Below are 20338 nucleotides of genomic sequence, written 5' to 3' on the forward strand. Positions count from 1 at the left end.
TACAATACTAGGATTCATAGAGATAATCTTTGGAAGATGAACTTTTTTCAATATGAGACACATAATGTGTTTGGACTGGGATGTGTGAGACTGAAAACATAACAGGCAAACTAAGCAGGCAAATGTCTTCTTCTACCAACATATTAATATAATATGATGATCATTCTAGTCTAGCTGTCTAGTACTATTATAACCTCATGGTCACACAGTCCACAAATTATATACAGATCTAGAATGGATCTACCTTCAACCAGTTGGGTTTCTATACTAAGTACTACAGGAACTAATGAGGCCCCACACTGTCTTGGTAACACAGTCACTCATCAATATTTCCTTCACCGCTAAAAGCAAAGAGAAGGTGCATAAAGCTGGTTAATACCAGAATTAAAGTACTTCACAAAAGCATGTGACTCAAAAGCATCTACCTGAAAACAATTCAGATCCAGGACTAACCAGAAAAACTTCATTATATTGGGATGCCTTTGTAAAACAAAATCCAACATGATAGTATAGTATGTCTTACATAAAAAAAAATCAACACATCAGACTTTGTGTAGTTCCTGCAAATTTTTAGAGACAGACAAATACTTTGATCAAAATTTATACTCTAAGTTTGCAGCATCCTAGTAAATGACTCACATGAGGTAGCAACTTTGTTGGCAAAAGAATTTAATAGTCATGCACCTACTCCCCAAATTTCTGGGAGTTCACTCACCCAACCCCTTACCTAACTCCAAGCACTCAAAGAGCCTGGTACACCCTCAATTTAGTCTTAAAATAGTAACAAGGAAACTGCCTAAGGCTTCATTCTCTTTTTAAGAAGGAAAGGAAGAGCAGATGAAGTGAACTCTATAGTGAAACAAGATGAGGGAAACGGTGAATGTAAAACTCCAACGGTTCTTTATTTTTACAAAGTAACAAAGAGAAGAGGAGCGACTCAGGAAAGAGGCTCGTGTTTCACAAAAGACTTCCTCAAAATTCTGTGAATGAAAATCTGGGCAATCTGGAGGCAAAACAAATCCCAGCATCAGGACAAGAATCATCTATAGCTAGTTCTGAAATATTGATAATGAGTGATTTTCTAAGAGGCATGTATAGGTTCATCTGCTGGGCTGATAATATGAGAACACTGTCCTGTTTTCCAGATGGCAAAATTAGAGGTATTAGGACAGCTTCCGAAGAAATATCACATAGTAATGCAAATATAAGATGAGTAATATGGCTTTGTGGATAAATAATTTTGAGAAATAAAAAAAAAAGCTAAATGTCATCAAACAATTGCTTACTTTTCAAGACTTGGTAATGAAATATAGACCCTGTCTTCCAAAACTTGCTGAAATTTTTACTACCATGAGCTCATACCCCCTGCACATTTACTTATGCAGAATACAGAAAAATAACATTAAAATGAAGAACAAATATATAGAATTGATATTAGCTAATGCATGTTGATAATTTGCTAATAAGACATAGAAACGTAAGAGTGATGCTGATCTTGTTTTAAGAAGGTAGAAGAACTTCATCAGACATTATTTAAACAGCTGAATAGTAACGATCAAACAGAAAAATAACATTTTTCGTTTTTTTTATGGCTTTTGTATGTTTGTACACATACACTGAGCCAGCTTTTCCACACTCTTACCAACATAAAATGCACAACATTATGTGAGTGCACTGATATGATGCATACAATATTGCAAAAATCTATGGCACAGCAGATAGCATTGTTGCCTCACAACAAGAGATTCTCCAGCTCAATTTTCAGCTGTGGTGCCTTCTGTGAGGAGTCTGCATGTCCTCCCTGTGTTTGCATGGGATTCTTCCAGGTGCTCCGGTTTCTTCCCACATTTCAAAGACATGCAGTAGGTTGACCGGACACTCTAAATTGGCCACAGATGTGAGTGTGCGTTTCCCTGTCCATATTCAAATGCAACTTGGATCTAAGGGTAGGTAATAGAATACTCCAGGATTTCCCCTCATGCACTAATGGATAGAGGCAGTTCTTAAATGCTGCATCACTTACGTCGGTCCCTTCAAATTATCTGTGGTATGATCAGTTATTTTCACTAGGGCTAATGTACAATTATCAGCCATGGGACAGGTAAAACCAATCAGGAAATGTTAATTCAAGCACTAAAAGGGAAACTGGCTAAGCTTAAAATGTCCTATAAGTGAACCTTTGTTGTGGTAGTAAATAGTTTTTAAAAAATTGTAGTTTTTAGATCACTAAGTGCCCCTCTCACCCTCTGCCCCACCCCCAGACTTCAACAGCTTCCGCCGCCTATGGTCACTTAGTGAATTTGGTAAGGTGCCTGAGTTTGTATAGTTCTGGGGATGGGTTACAAGTATCCAGTCTAGGATTGATTCACAGTCTGTTGATAAACCATGAGTAGGCGTATTGATGAGTTGAACAAAACTATGAAGGTTTGTGCTGTTTGTTGGGGAGGGGTGTCTCCAAGAATTATAGTTTCATGCAATGTTTTGATTTATCGAAGATAAAAACTCTTCTAGTATGTGGATATTATGGCCTGTGGGAATATAAATTACTGTGATGCATATTTGTTTGTTCATATTTATGTGAAGGGATGTGACTAAGACCTCAAGGTTTTTGAAGGTGGGGAGGGTTTTGTATAGGCTGTTATTTGTAGTGAGTTTTGATAGATTAATGCTATACCGATACCCTTTTTATGAAGTCTGTCTGAATGAATTATATTATATCCTGGAGGAAGCATTTCAGTGTCAGCAATGTGTGGTTTTAGCCATGTTTCTGTTACTGCAATAATATCTGGGGTGTGGGTAACTAGCCAGATGTGGAATTCAGTAATTTTATTGCAAATGCTGTGAGTATTTATTGTTACTAGGTGAAGTGTATGGTGAGATGTGTGATTGCCTAGCCTAGTGGTGGATGTATGGGTGTGGTGGAATGTTTGGTTAGTGGTGGATGTATGAGTGGAGATTTGGCCTGGATTTGGATGGATATCTCCACATTGGATTAATGTGTGGAGTAGATAAAATCTAGTGTAAGTTTGTTGTTTGTGTGAGGTGGGTTTGCAGAGTAGTACTAGGCATATTTTAAATTTGGGGGTAGGCGATAGTAGTTTTGGTCTGTCTGAGGTAATCATGTTAGCTGCTTGTAGAGAGGGAGAGCTATTTGAGTAACTAAGTTTGCTTAGTTTTATAGGAAGGGTTTGTGTGCCGAATGTATTTGGTGGGGGTATATGGTTGTATGTATGGATTTGGTGTGTAGTAGTAGGATTAGAATTGAAATATGGATCATGCAGGGGATTATGTTAAATAAGTGATGATGTGTGTAGATTGGAGGGGCCATAATGAATGAGTTTTGTGGGTGTGGTTAACAGGGTGTGTCTTTCAGTTTGCTGATGGTGGACAGAGTTAATTGGATAGTGCAGAGGGAAGGTGGGGTTGAGGATAGAGATAAATGTAATGAGGTAGGGGGTGGGTGGGAATGGGGGTAGGGTAGGGGAGCAGAGAGAGCCTGGAGCGAAGTGGAGGGCAAACGGAGCAGGATGTGCCCAGTCAAAAATAAAGGTGGAAAATTGTTGAAAGAAAGACTATCTCCAGCTTAGTAAGGGTAAGTGAGAAAGAGTACAAAAATGGTCAGGGAGACTAAAAGTGTAGAGGGGTAGTGGGAAGCCAGAAAACTGTAAGCTGCCTACAGAAAAATGACTAAGTATTGAAAACAGTGAAAAGGTCAATGGAGGTTATCTCAGACAAGTGAAGTCTTAAGAAGGAGATAAAAATCTGAGGGGAAGAGTGTATGCTAACAGTTTAGCTGAGGGCTGGTGAGATATTACAGTAGTTTAGAAAAAAAAAAACCTGGGGAAAAAATATTAAATAAATACATATGTGGGGAGGAGTAAAAGGGTGAACTGGAAGGACAGGTCATGGTGACCACGAGTATTTCTAGCAGAGTGCTCCCAAACAAAGTTAACAAACTGAAGAGTGGGCTGAAGGTGTAACAGCTTTTTCAAAACAGAAACACTGATACATACATTACTGACACTGCTGCCCAAGTCAAAAAATTATTATCCCCAACACACACAGGAGAGCCCATTCCGTTTGAGGAAGGGCAACAGCTTCAGGAGGGGTTGGCTTCAAGTGTAGCATTAAACGTAGGGGAAATTACTAACTGACACTGCTGTCCAAGTCAAAAAATTATTATCCCCGACACACAGAGGAGAACCCATTCCATTTGAGGAAGGGCAACAGCTTCAGTAGGGATTGGCTTCAAGTGTAGTGTAAAACTTAGGGGAAGTGGGAGCACAGTGTTGGAAGAAACTCACGGCACTCAAACAAGTAGGGAAGTTTAAAAAATGTGTCCTTTTCCCCACTGTAGTGTGATCTCAGATCTGGTATATATAAGTACAGGGGTGTGAGGGCTCAGTCCTCACCTTGGTGGGTTTGATATCCTACTGTGTGTGTGACTGTCAGTATGTTGGCCAGGTAACTCACGGCCCTGGGAAACATATTCGCTGATGTGAACATTTGATGAATGGCCATTCACTGATTTATGTTAGATGAAGAGCCATTCGCTGAAGTTAGTTTTCATGAAGTAATACAGACCCCAACAAGAGGTGGGCAGGAAGTGCCATAGACTCATCTTCTCACAGATACAGCATTATGGATAGTAGTACCACATGACTTATTTTGATGCCTCTGTCTTCAGGTTAGAGCTCCCAGAAGAAATCTTCCTGGATGGAGCTTCTATAGGAACTCACCCACTCAAAGCCACAGCCCTGAAGGACAACCCAGACCAGAAGATTCACCTTAATTTGTAATACTTAAAAAAGTAAAAGCACTTGGCTAGTAAACAAAAATATTATTAAGGGATGCACTATGAAAGAAAGAAATGAAGTTGCCATTATTCTAAAGGAGCAACCCACCCCCCCTCCGGCCCAGAAACCACAAAGGGATTTACAATGTTTTTGAAAGTAGCAATAAGAGCTGAAAACACGTATATAATTCTCTGCAAACCAATGAATTTTACTATAAAAACACCTCCACAATGTACAAAGCAACAATGAAAATGAGACACACCTTCCTGAAATTACTAATTCTAGAGTAATGTCCTTATTGGCAGTAGGGGGTCAGCAAAGAAATGTAGAGGGTCAGCAAAGAATCTTTCTGCAGCAAAACATAGTTATTTGGTCCAAACCTGTGCCTGGAGAACACATTTACATTGAGGGCAGAACTATTCTTACACTTATCTACTTTGGCTTTCACAAATCATAACAATTCAGAAACCTATTACCACAAATTTTGAAAGCTTACTTTACTGTGACAAAGCGCTGTCAGGCTGTACAGTTTCATCTGTGGAAACAGATAAATTATCTTATTTTCTATTTGTTAACTGGAAACTTTTCAGTGTAGCCAAAAGAGATCTTCACAACACATACTGAGCACACATACATGTGTGAATGCACACATATAGACACACACACACACACACACAGTCACTTAAGACTAAGGTGGTTTTAACATTATTGAAACAAATGGTAACCCTGACTTTGATGTTTTACTTTTGGGCAGAAGAAATTCTATCGATCACATCTACATTATCAGCAGTCCCTAGGTATTGCTACTAGCTGTGGTGCATTACACATTGCAGATGGCACCTAAGGTGTTATAAAAGTTGTCCCTGTACATCCTATAAAAGTTTCTTGTGCAGCATGCAGTTAGTCAGCCCAGCATATGTCTGTTAACAAATGATCATACTATTTGTATACATTCATAAGCTGCAGTTCCATAAACTTAAATATGACCATTCTGCACTGCTGGTATACGAGTATAAAGGCCTGACTACATCCCTGGTGACCCAGGTGAGATTAGCAGGTCAGGTGCATTTCAGAAGGGGTCTGTCCATTGTCCGTATACAGACTAAATTAGAGCTGTAAGGTACATGACAGCCATACATCCTCTTCAACCTGAAAACATTCTTAGTCTTACAGCATACACCTTTTGGAATATTACGCAGCTTGCCAACATATAGTGGAGAGACAGGGTTGTTTCTTTCAATATCTGCAAGCATGTTAATTCCACATGTAGACAGTAAACACTACATTAGATATGATGCTACATTCTGAAGAGATTGTGTGTATTTACTGGTATAAACACTGGCAGTTATCTTACTATTGTAGCTACAAGCTAACCACATGTACTTAGATCTCAACCTTCCATCTGCTAAATGAGGAATGCTGCCTCTCATAATGTGGAACAAATGGACAAAATGCTGAACACCTCCCAACAACTTACTACCAACTTTAGCTAGGAAGGTCATAGGATGGTAAAAATGTGCTATGTTACACTTCTAAAAAGTTATTTTGGTGAATTAATATGATTCAGTACTATTTACCATGGATATCAGTTAAAAAACTTTCTAACACTGAATGTGTGGTAGATCCTTTCAGTGTGGAACTTTGAGGAACATGTACTTTTTAAGACCCAAAATGAGGAATGTTCCTCGTAATGAGGTGCATTTGACAGGTATGTACAAGTAGCCTTACACTTGATAAGCTGTCACATTTGAGACCTCCAACCCAGCCACTCCAAGACAGTAAGAATGGTTCACAGGGAGGGGATTTAGAGTACATGTCAAACAATGTGAAGGTGATGTAGCTGAACTGCCTCCTTGCTAACAAAGGGTAAATTTTCTCTGCTGGTGACATTGTAATATAGCACTTTGGATGATATGCCCTGGCTAGCTATGTACTGTGGAATCATCAAAATCACGTTTCTAATCTATTACTCTATACAAACACACACACACACACACACACACACACACACACACACACACACACACACACACACACACACACACACACACACACATGCAAGCACCTGCACACATAATCAAAATATACAGTGTTTGCCACAATCTCATTTTCCAGTCGTGGTGCAACCATTTCTACATTCTTCTTGCTCACATAGAGCTATTGCTGTAAATCACACAGGTTCACTGAAAAAACAGACACACAGAAGCAGTACACAAGTACAGCAAGAGGACAAGGCCAGAATAGAGTCAAAAATCAAAAGAACACAACCAGCCAGCACAATTAAGGTGAACCACCAATAACTATTTATTTTAACAACAATAAATAGAGAAATGCGTCAGAATATTGCAAACTGGTCTCGACAAAAGCCTTCTTCAGTGTAAACACAAGCAAAGATGAAAATACCATACACGGTAACATTTAAATACTCCAAACAAGACACACACACCCTCCCCACCTTTCATCAATTATTACACATCATTTAAATTTGGAGGGAACAAAACCCCTAATTTAATTATCCAAAACTTTTCTTTCTTGTTCAATATATTATGCCAGCCTAATTTATTACATCCTCTAACTATAATGCAATCAATAGCTATAAATATAAACTTTGCAGTAGGATGTTGCAAAACATGCCTATATAAAGCATTAGACATTCTTTGACAACAAATGTCACTAACGTTCAGAAATACAAATCTTAAATTGTCTAGAAGTTTGTCCTACATAAAATGCACAAGACTGACTTTCAACCAAATAAATCACCCATTCTGAAATACAGTTGGCAAAACACTTAATATTAAATACAATAGATATGTTAGCAGAAGAAAAATGTTTAATTTTCATGACATGTTGGCAAGAAGAGGAGTGTCGACATGGGAAACCTCCAATTAAAGGTATTCCTTCCATAGACTGTTGTACTTTATTACCAATAGGCACAGACTTTTTAAAATTATTCAGAAATGTGTTTATACTTTTTCCTTTTCTATATGTGAATTGACATTGTAGTGGTAGCATCTGACTTAAATTCTTACCTGTCAAAAGACTGTCCCAATGTTTATTACTCAGCTCTCTAGAATTAGCACCGACAGTTGTAATAAAACATAGAACATGTTTTATACTTCAACAAAGTCGATCTATCCACGCTCTGTGCAAAACATTGAGCCTGATGTATAATAGCATCCTTACATCCCCTAGCCCGAAACCTATCAGTCAGCTCCCGATCATTTTTATTCAGCTCATCCAAAGATAAGCATGTTTTTTAACCCTAAGAAATTGGGACTTGGGGATATTATTAACAATATGAGATTGTTGGCAACTATCTGCCATCAACAAACTATTATACTGTGTAGCTTTTCTAAATAAAGTACTATTCAAAGTCCCATCAGACTGTTTACTACCCACCACATCAAGAAAGGAAATTTATTGAACATCAAAAGAAATAGAAAAGAATATGGACTCCATTTATGTTTATTTAAATACTGAAGACATTCTTTCAAATGTACAATGTCACATTTCCATATCAGCCAACTGTCATCCAAATAGTGCCTCCATATATCCATTTCTGGCAAAAAAGTTACGTGTTACATCATATATCGATTGTTCCTCTATGAACCCCATAAACAGGCCTGCAGATATAGGGGCAAAAGATGCTCCCGTAGCTGTCCCTTTAAGATGGAGATAACAATCCCCCATTAAAATAAGACATTTTTGTCAAAACCTGTTCTGTTAAACATAACAGAAAGGTTAAATACAGGTTCATAAATACACATACGATTTAGCCAAAATTCAATGGCTTGCAAACCTGCCTAATGAGGTATATTTGTGTATAATGCCCTGATATTCAGTGTACACATATACCAGGAGGAATCCAATTGTGTGTCGGCCAATATTTTCAAAAATTCAGTGGTATCTTGTATTTTGGCACGAACACCTACTGATAAAGGCTTAAGATACTTAGAAATGCAGAGAATGCAATTGCAGTAAATCATATAGGTCCACTAGTAAAAACAGTGCATTTGCTCTAAATCATACAGGTCCACTATAAAAATGGAATTCATTACTGGTTGTGAAAGTTCAGCTCTTCAAAATATAACTGAATGAGGTCAATCACTGCAATGACAGCTTTTACTGGGAGGTTTCTCCCTAATCATCCAAAGACATAGGGCATTGCCACTATACCCCTAGCTACCATAAACTGCTTCCCGGCTGGATGAAGTGCTAAGTTTCAGCAGCTGACACACTGAAAGTAGCACTTCTGATTTAAAACCCTCAGAAGGAGGCTTGGTCATCACAACACATCCCTTACCGCTGCCACTACTTTAAAGATGCCTTTGAACATCATTTTTAGGGGAATCCCTGTGGGTATCATAATGTCGTACACACACGAGCATTAATGCAAAATTCATGATATTATATATGTATGTTCTTTAACACTGAAACAACTACTAAAAATGTTAAAATAAGTATTACAATGAAAAAAATTAATAAAAAATAGAGTCTGGTTTATTCTAGTTCTAGCTGTAGCTTCTGGAAAACTTTATCAACAGACTTTATATAGTACAAGATTAAACCTTCGTGTACTGGTCAGATGTCTGAAATCTTTTTTAGTTAACAAAAGGCAATGTAGGACTCCTTCTTACCTGGGTTGCAAGATAATTTTGTTCAGTTTCAGAGGCAGTTTTGTTTTACAGAGTAGTTGTTTAATAAAAACTACTGTTCAGAAAGATGGCAGTTCTGTATGACCCTTCACAAATCCTCTCACTGCCGTCAAGTTTCACACCACTTGTGGAGACAGCGATGGGCCTTTTTTCTATTTTTTTTTTTTATTTGTTTGTTTGTTTGTTTTATTTTTCCTCTAAAGGTAATATTAAGCATCTTGCAATTGAAAGTCATGGCTAATAATGGCAAGGCTTTAGACAAAGAACCCATGACTATTACATCAGAAAATAATAACATAGAAACCTGCGGTCTGAGTAGGTAACTATCAGAATAATAAACAGATGAGATGCACAACAGAATATCATAAGTAGAAATGAGAAGGCAACCTTGTCACTACAAATATCCATAGTGCAACTGAGCCTAAAATAAGATGTGCAAACCTTTTCACTACAGATGCCCAGAGTGCAATTGTACCTGAAACAAGGTGCGCACATTTTTTCACTACAGATATCCTTGGTGCAACTGAACCTGAAATAAGGTGTGCAAATTTTATCACTGTAGATATCCATGATGTAGTTGTTCTTGAAATAAGGTGTGCAAACCTTTTCACTACAGGTATCCATGAAGTAGTTGTACCTAAAATAAGGTGTGCAAACTTTTTCACTGCAGATATCCATGGTATAGTTGTACCTGAAATAAGATGCGCAAATATTTTCACTACAGATATCCATGGTGCAGTTGTACCAGAAATAAGGTGTGCATTATATGAACTTCCTAATCCTCAGAAAAGTATCAATTTTTTATCAAAGAAAGAGCATCAGAATATTGTCTTTGAAAGCTGATAAGATAGGGAGGTGGGCAGTGATGCATAAAACTGCCATCCTAGAACTGGTGATCAGCCAGGATGTTCAGTTTACCTAAAACATGAACGCCGAGCACTGTGTATCTGCCAATAAGTTTATTTCCATGTTTTAAAAGCTGAACATGTATGGGATAATAAGGTAGTTTTCCCTTACACAAAGCAAAATCACAGAACAGTTCTACCAAAATTCAAAGTAAGCATGTTTGGGAAGGTGATCAGTATAGTCTTAAGCCAAACTTTCAAGTGCAGCTATTAAACTACACACACAAAGAAATACAAGTGGTCTTATAAAGATAGAATATGTCATGGTGAACAATACCTTGAGAAGGCAGAGCTAACTGACATGAAATACACTCTGGGCAGAAAGTTTTGTGCACAAACAGTTCAGCTTTGTAATTTTTCAGTCTCTATTTTGAAAACGAAATTGCTTCTCATGAAGAAAATAAAATAAAAACAAAACAACCAGAATCATTCTGGATGCTGAGTCTACATCGATAGCAGAACTATAGCAACATGGGCTTTATATTAAAACTCCACCCTTCTAAAAGTTTTCAAGCTGGTTTCATTACATATATTTTAAGGAATGCATAATAAATGCAACGGCTTTTAAAGAAGCACAAGGTGTTTCCTTACCTTTGGCAGCAAGTGGAACTGTAGGGAGGTCCTTGGCAAAGCCTAGCAGTTCAGGAAAATGTTGGCTAAGTGATTTGGCAAGAATATGAAGAAATGTATATTTTCCATCAACAGTCTTAGTCGTATTTAACTGGAAAAAATAGAAAAATCATAAATAAATAAATGGTAAAGTAATGCAAAATATCTAAGCCTTTTCCAGCATACTTACACATTTTAAAAAACACACACTTCTACTGTGTAAATGTTATTGATATTTAGAAGGGGACCCGCATGTACATACATATACATACATATATATATATTTATATATCTATACATGTGGGTCCCCTTCTAAATATCAAAATTTCAAAACAGCGAACCTCTGATTACCGAAGACCAGAGGATCGAAGTTTTGAAGTATTGAACCTTGTTATTGGAGATCGCTGTACAGTGCAGAATGGGAACTTTGCTGTTCAATTCACTGTACTGCGATCTCGGAGTTGGTATATTTAAGTTGCAGGGGGTGTAGGGGGGTGCAGGGAGGCTTCCCTCACTGTAAAAATGTAAAGTAAGACGTTTTTGATTTTTTTTTGTTCGATATTTCAAAACTTCGATCCTCTGGTCTTCGGTAATCAGAGGCTTTATGTTTTGAAATTTTGATATTTAGAGGGGGACCCATAACATATATATGATGTGCACAATTGTTTACATTCCAATTACCTTAGTTATGCATTCGTATTTTTTCCTACACAAGCAATTCCCCCAATGTATTTTATTTACAGTGAATGATAGGCTTCAAATGACTTTCTATTAAGTTATTACTGCCTTCTCCTCTATGTGTCTGTAAATGCATTTCTAGACAAGTCTCCTCTCATCTTTCGTACATCGCACTGGAGAATTATTTATTTCTATGAACAGCTTCCATCTCCTATCCTGATGACACAAAAAGAAGAGTTGTTATATTCTTAACAAATGAAACAGCTGTTAAAAGTCAGGCATGCCTTTCAGGAAGAGCTGCATTGACTTTTTTCACAACACCAACAGCTTGGTGTGTAGTGCAGAGCCTCCATTGGAAAACAGAAAGTATCTTCCATCTTTTGGAAGGCTTTGTGCTTTTCTTTAGTCCTTCAGATGGAGAAGCAGAAAATTGCAGCAGAAGTGAAAGTGATGACAATCGTACAACTAATGACAGCCGGATTCAATGAGATACAGTTCACCAATCCAAATTTATATAAAATAGCTTCAAAACATGCCCAGTGCATAACCCTACCCAAGAAGGTACTTGCTGTAACACAATATCAACCAAATTACAGTTCAGCAGCATTTTCCTGCCATGGCGTGACAGCAACCAAGACTCTGAAAAAAATACCTTAACCTAGTTATGGATGTGACTGTCTCCTTTTAATCTCATGCTGATAAATCTGTTGATAAAGTTGTATTACAACTGAAGTTGGGCTACAAAATCTACAGCCACTGATCACTGGAGTTGAGAAAAGCTCTGGACAGGAATCTTCTGTTGCTATAGCTTGCTAATAAAGTAAGTCACTTGGGCAAACTACTGTTAATAAGAAATGGAGATGTATATCTACCTAGATGACTGATGTCCACATCATCATCATCATGTACTTCAGAAAACTGCTACCTGCCCATAATGAGAAGGACATTTCACATTCCTACATAAGCTATCAAACTATGTGCTTCCCCTCTTGTCTACTCATATTTAAACCAATCTCCTGCAGGTTTAGCACTAAGTAGGACCTCCTTTTCTATCAGACTGCAGCATGTAAAAAGATCTTCTCTATAACTGCTGCAGCATGCTGGAACCACGTACCACTGAATTTGCATAATCATCCAACATTTTAAAGTAAGTTCAAGGAATACTGCATCTCTAAGTTTATCCACAAGTGCTGTAGCTACAGGTTAAGACTGTCTACTCCAAGAATTCTCTGTGTGCATGGCAATAATCTTCTCAGCAAACATTGCAAATATTTCCTATTCATTTATAATGACATTCTTGAGTATTTCAGTTGTATGTGTGTGTTTGTGTGTGTGTGTATATATATATATATATATATATATATATATATATATATATATATATATATATATATATATTATGTGTAGTTAATGCATCTGTGTACTTGGTGATGCAACATTCTTTTTATTATTGTTTATATTTAATAATTGTCATCTAATGTTAACATTTAATTGTTCTTGTACTGTCCTTAAGGTCTATCATATATTCTACACTATATTAATACACACATACACATATTACTACACTGAGACACTATCTCAGCGATCCTATATCTTCTGTCCTACGTCCCTCCAAGAACCCCTGTCCTAACAATTGTTTTTTTCCCTCTTAAAGTTGCTGTTCTCAAATTCCCAGTGAGCACACCTGACTGACTAACACCGCTTAACTAGATCTCCCACCCCTCTGCAGCTTCCTCGTGGCAAGAAATATTTCAAGTCTCACCTGCAGGGAAACTATTAGTTTCAGTAATCTTCCTGGTGTACTAGGCAAGTTTATAAGTAGTGAAACACTTTTTAGTGCTTATTTGATGAGTGGCATGCTCACTAACCCAAACAAATATTGTTTGACCCCACCCCCTCCCACTGAACTTTCTCCTTTCATTCCTCTTCTCTTTTTTTAGCAACTGTTAACATCAAGACCTGCACAGCTGTACAACTGTATAGAACTAATAAGCAGCAAGTGTTAAGTTGCTATTACCTGTATACGTTTCTTACCTCAAGGAACTGTCTACTCTTAACTGTTCCACTGTCTTGTGGCACATATTGCTAACTGATTGTTTCTACTGTGGTCTGGCAAACTGCCTTAAAGTTTCTGCCTGCTCCATTCACCCTCACTCCACTTGGGCTCATTCCATTTCTCTACCCTACCCAAATTCCCACCCCCCCACATTAATTACCTTTGTAACTAACCATCTTAACCACACTCTCTGATCCCCAACTTCCTGTACTGCTCAACCAATCGCAACCTGCCCCTCTTAAAAATAACCCCTCCCACCTCTCAACTCACTACACATAACTCCTCCCACCCTTGCTCACTGCTCTGATCTCCGCTGCTCTAGTTGACTATTATCATGCATCTTCTCTTTGTCAAACATCTACCCACTTTCGTATTCTCGTCATCCCCCAATATGTTCCTCCCTCTTTTCTTACCCTTCCTTCTTCTTCTCCTAAGCAACATCACTACCTATGACATTTGGCTATACCTACTCCGCTCTTCTCCCACCTCATCTCATAACACAATTGACACCAGCAGCCACTGCACCTCTCCCTTTTTCTCCCTCACTCTTCTCATGTACCGAACTCAATCTTCCCAAAATCAAACTGTCTCTAAAATCCCCTCATTCCTCAGAATTAAACAGAAATTTCACTCACCCTACCCCTTTACATCACTTTTCTTCCTCCCATTAACATCCTTCAACTCTCAGGTGACATTCATCCAAACTCTGGACCACATTCTAATTCATCAAGTCCTACCTATGCCTCACAAGTACCTAAACCTAGTCTCAAACATCTCTCTTTCTATTCAATAAACATCCATAGCATTCTTAACAAGATAACTGAATTCCACACTTGGATAGCCCAGTACTCCCCCGGCAGAGTTAGTCTCTCTCAAATATGGCTCAATGTAGACAAAGAATTTCTCCCTTCCAGTTACAGCATTCTACACTTAGACAGAAAGCACAAAAAAGGCAGAGGCATGGCCATTATGTACTTTCACCTCCTATGCATATCTCCCCCAATTAACACCCCCCTTTTACCCAGCTGAACTCATTACTGCAAATTGCAAACTGCAAACTCAACAATCATAAAACTCTAACCATAGTCACCATCTATATACCCCGTGGAGAGAACACACACCTTTTAGAACAAATCCTACAGTGGATGCCTGACAATATACATAATAAAACAATAATACTAGGTGATGTTAACATCAATTGGCTCACCCTCATCTCTAACTCTCCCACCACCAGCATAGACCTATATGGATACACCCAAATTATCTCTTCACCCACTTTTCTTCATAAACCCACAAATACCTGCTCTATCCTGGATTGGATACTTGTTTCTAAGCCTGACCTCTATCATTAACCTGAATCCCTATCAGACTCAATCAGTGACCACTCCCCTATATATGTCCAAAGATTCTCCCCCCATCTTTCTAGACCTCATAAATTTAAAGAGAGCTGAATGTTAACTAACTTCAATTCAGACACATTCAATAATTCTCTCTCTCCTATTTACTGGTCTTTCCTCTCTTCCCTACTTCTAGATGAAGCTGTCCTTTAATTCAACTCCATCTTCCTAAACATTCTGAACTCCCTTGCCCCTCCCAGAATGCTCAGAGTCAAATCACGGTATTCCCTACTCTACTTGGTCTCTTATCCATAACAGAGATTGCGCCTGGAAACTCTAGACTAAGACTAAATCTCCTACACATTACCAACAATATAGGGAACTCTGAAATTTAACCAAAAAAACACATAAATCCAGGATCCCCTTCAGATGACAACCTGCCACCTCTCTTCCTAAGAGCTGCTGCTGATTCCATAGCATATCCTATCTCCATCCTCATAAACCACTCAATTAGTGAATCCACTCCTCATGTCCTCTGGAAAAAGTTTCACACTATACCAGTCCACAAAGGTATAGCTCAAATTTAAATATAACTATTTTCAAGTGCTTTTATTATTTATTATTATATATATTTAAAATTTTTATTGTGGGTGGTCCATGTAGAAAGTAGTTAACCTTTGAGAGTGCTTATATTTATTTGGAGACACTGTGTGGGCCACTAGCTCTTTTGGTGAACTACGACCATTTGTATTAGTATTAATATTAAACAGCATAATTGGATGCCCTTTGTTAAGGGCCTTAGAGCAGCTGATTGTGGAGTGTCTGGTGGTGGTGGTAGCAATTACCTTATACTGTGGGCAAAAGGGGGCACATCAGGTAAATCTGTGTCAGCCATTCCCAGGTGTGTGTGTGTGTGTGTGTGTGTGTGTGTGTGTGTGTGTGTGTGTGTGTGTGTGTGTGTGTGTGTGTATGTGTGTGTGTATGAATGTGAAAAATCAAATCTGTCAGTATGTGTGTGTGCCAGCTACTTGGGTCAGGGACATGAAGCACTGGGTTTACAGAGAGGGTGCTAGAGTACTTGGCTTGGACACTTGGCTGAGGACCTAACCCTACAGCTGTATCAGTGGGGACCCTTATTGGAAATCTGAGGAGAGACAGATATAGGCAAATCCAGACCCTGGGCTGACTGTGTTCCCTGTGTGCTCTTAAGGGGAAATTGTATTTGAGGCAGAGAGGTCTGCATCTGGAAATACTGAGTGCATCCAGTTGTATTCCAAGTGCACGTCCCTCTCCAGTGTCAGTGGTGAGGATTCAGGCTCCTTGATTACTGGCCTGGCATGGGAACATCACATAAGCCACAACAAATCTGCTGAAAATCTTTTAAAGGTAAAAATTAAGCACATCAGTTCCATATATTCTAGAGAAACAAAAATACTTAACATTTACCATTAATGGATTTTTGGTGGATGTGACATGGCTTGTTTTTTTAAGAGTTCTTTCATCACTAAGGAGACACCATTATCATCAATTTACCTATGAATGTAACTTTGAGCTCCTAGAGATCCAAATCATCCTTAACAAATCCAACTATTACTTAACTGCTAGCTACAGATTCTCATCAATGTCCTCCAGAGATCATGGAAATTATTTTAATACCATTGAGGCATTACATTTCAAACCAAATATCTTCTTGCTAAGCAACTTGAATTAACCAGTCACTTTTACATCTCAAAGACTAGTTGGCTTTTTCTATATGTTGTTAACAACAATGTGCTGGAGCAAATTATAAAATGATGTACTAGATGTTCAAACTTCCTTTACCTGGTCCTTTCCCACCTAGTCCCCACCTGTACCTGACTCTGCATCTATTCATCCCTGGTTAAATCTGACCACAATGTGGTCATCTTATCTGTCAGGCCTTGTTGGACTAACACATCAACAAATGGCTTCTTCAGGGCAAACTGACCTGAGCTTGTAGAAGATGCATGCAAAATTCTCAGCAATCCCCTGCAAATCAGCCCAGGTGAATGGACTTTCACGTTCAGCTCCAATGTTTACAAGCACCTAAACAGCTGCATAGAAAGTACCCATCCACTCTAAATTTAATGGTAAATTCAGGAATAAACTTCTCTATAAAGTTTGCACAACAAAAGCAGGAAAACTAATAAAACGTTGCTAGAAATTCTCACACCCCTACCTCAAGCCTACAGTGAAACATGCCAGCAATGAACTTCAGTGCACTATTAGAAAACGTAAAGCAGAACACAACCTTATGGTTAGCAGAGATACCAAAGGAAACTACAAATCTTTCTTCAGCTATGCCAGAATACTAAGGAATAATAATATTACACACTCTGAACCAAAGAACAAAACCAATAAATTAGCAAACAACTTTAGTGCTAATTTTACCACACCTACCCACATTGTTGTCCCCACTATCCCTGGAAATTTAGTTTCCCATGAAATCACATTGAAACAAGTATTAGAATCCCCATCAAAGGCTAGAAATAGTACTTCCATGGGACCAGAGAACATAGTGGGTTGAAGTCTCATCAGTGCCAGCCAAGTAAGCACCATCTTAGCCATTACCTAAACTGTCCCCCCCCCAGTCTGGTCTATAAGTTTTGTAATTGATACCTATAGAACAGCCACTGTGGCTCCACTATACAAGGGTGGCCTGTCTGCACACCCACATAATTATAGTTCGGTCAGCCTCATATGCAAAGCCATAGAATGTATCAGAAGAACTCATTTGTGCAGGCATAGGCAACTTAAGTGAACTAGAAAGCCAGATCCGTCCACCTTAACCTAATAACTTTCTTTGAAAAAGTCACAGAAGTTGTAGACACTGGTCACTCTATGCAAACTACTTATCTTGATCTGGCCAAGTGTTTTGATACTATTCTCCATGTTGGAATTACTGAAACATTAGACAAACTTAATGTAAGTCCTTGCATTGTTAGCTGGATTGCAAACTGGCTATCTAATAGATACCAGGTTGTGAATCTTGCTGGTACACGGTCTGAATGTTCATAGGTTCATAGGTTCATAGGTTCATACTAGGCTATCTGCCCTAGGGCATTTATAAGCCTAGCCAGAGTGTGTTTGGCTTTCACCACCCATTTTAAATTAATTTTGCTATGCCCTTTTTCGAGGTTAGTATACTGTGCCTCTGTCTAACAGTGACACAGAAGTGATACCCTGGGTAAACCTATGATCTCCCATCCACTCATCAAGATTCCTCTTGAAGAGAGTCAATGAGGGACTCTGCCTAACATGGACTGGGATTTTATTGCAGAGTGAAGGGAGCCTCTGGGTTATGAATCTGTCCCTCCAGCATGTCTTATTTATTTCAGTGCTGAGGTTCAAGTCTCTCGAGCGCGTAGCTCAATGGGATTTGGATTTTCTGAGGTGCAGCATGTGCATTAATTCCAGGTTGGACATGGTTTTATACGTCAGGCACAGATCGCCTCTGAGCAGGCGGTATGCCACTGAGTAGAGCTGGAGTTTCTTTAACCGGGCAGCATATGGCATCTGTTTGAGCCCTTTGATCCTCTTGGTGAGGTACTTTTGGGGTCTTTCCAGTTGCTGCAGGTGTCTGGTAAGGTACATCCCAAAAGGGGCATTGTACTCAATTATGGGCCTAATGAAGGATGAGTAAAGAGGCACGATGACCTCCCCTGATCTAGATGTGAATCCCTTCATGATTAGGTGGGCTATATAAAATGTTTTTCTAACCACTTTGCCCACGTGGTTGTCAAATGAGAGATTGCTATCAACTTGGGTCCCCAGGTCTCTAATTACTTCTTCTGTACTTAATGGATTACCACCTATGTGGTAATTTGTGGGCACTTTGTTTTTGCCAAAGGGGATGACTATACACTTTTTGGCATTTAGCTTGAGGCCATGGCTCTGGCACCAGTTGTCTGTTTCTATGAGGCCCTTTTGGAGGATGCTTGTGTCAGCTGGAGAGTCGATTATGGTGCCCAGTTTGCAGTCATCTGCGAACTTGGTCAGCCACAGTCCTTCCGTGTTGGCCTGTACCTCCAAGAAATATATACCGAACAAGAGAGGTCCCAGGACTGAGTTTTGTGGGATGCCACTTGTAACTGGTTTGGAGTCTTACATGGCTCCAGCAATTCTTACCATGTGGGTTCTGTCCTTGAGCCAGTTTGCAACCCATCTAGTGACATAGGGGTTTATATTTAAGCTGGTGAGCTTATCTATAATGCCCGAGTGGGGTATTGTATCAAAGGCTTTTGCGAGGTCCAGGTAGGCTGTGTGGGACCACCTTCCTCTTGTCAATGGCCTTAGTGACTGTTTCAAAGAAATTGACCAGGTTTAAGAGGCAGGATCTGCCCTTAACAAAGCCGAACTGGGTAGGATCCAGTATCTGTAGTTCCCCAATATCTTTATTTATGAGGTCCATGATGATCCTTTCCATAGCTTTGCAGACCAAGCTAGTCAGGCTTATGGGGTGATAGTTTCCAGGATCCGTTGAGGCACCACCTTTGTGGAGAGGGACCAGTGTTGCTGTACGCCACTCTTTGGGTACATATCCTGTAGTAAGGCTGAGATTGAACAGTAGTTTTATGTTTGGGTTTAGCTCTTCTTGGAGTTCATGTAGGATGCAACCCGGGACACTGTCTGGTCCCGTTGATGCTGTGTTTTTTGCTTTGGAGAGGGCGGCTCTTACCTGAGCATCTAAGATGTCAGGGGGGCAGCACTCTGCTGGGATAGATATTTGCCCTTTTGGTGGGGGGGGGAGTTTGCGCTGAACCTGTCAGCTAGGATGTTGGCAATGTCTGTGGGTTTGGTGTATTTTTTTGTCATTTTGGACTAATTCTGAGCATATCTGGGAATTCCCACCCAGGTTCCTAACATAACTAAAGAAAGCCTTGTGATTATCCTTAGTGTCCTGTGCAATGTTTCTCTCGAAGCTGGCCTTAAACGATTTTATGAGTGCCCGTAGTCTTTTGCTAATACTGATCAGAGATTCCTTCCCTTTTTGGGATTTTGCTCTATCATGTAGTAGCTTCCTCCTTCTATTGTATAGTTTGTTTATGGCTGGGGTTCACCAGACAGGACGTCTGCCTTTGGAGGATTGGGTCTTTGTTTTATTTGGGGATTGCATGATCCATGCATTCCTGAAGGTGTTCATAGAATGCGTTTATAAAGGATTCTGCGGTCTGGGCCGTATTTTCCACAGGCCCGGGGGCTTTGAAGGATTCCACCTCGGTTTTGAGGTGTGTGAAATTTGCTTTATGTAAAATTCTTATGAGTGGGTTGCCACAGGGATCCA

General features: G+C 39.2%; 1 protein-coding gene across 3 annotated transcripts in view; it reads right to left on the reverse strand.

Annotated features, from left to right (window-relative positions):
• The window catches only part of LOC122816354 (Grid2 interacting protein), a 1236636-nt gene that overhangs the window by 57682 nt on the left and 1158616 nt on the right, over positions 1-20338 (reverse strand). For all 3 annotated transcript variants that reach the window (XM_044089096.1, XM_044089095.1, XM_044089093.1), the window contains one exon: positions 10948-11077. In XM_044089096.1, coding sequence (XP_043945031.1) covers positions 10948-11077 — 130 coding nt within the window. The remainder of the gene's footprint in view (positions 1-10947; positions 11078-20338) is intronic.

Source organism: Protopterus annectens, chromosome 12.part0 (assembly GCF_019279795.1).
Source record: "Protopterus annectens isolate FY-2018-M chromosome 12.part0, PAN1.0, whole genome shotgun sequence".
NCBI classification, from domain to species: domain Eukaryota; kingdom Metazoa; phylum Chordata; order Ceratodontiformes; family Protopteridae; genus Protopterus; species Protopterus annectens.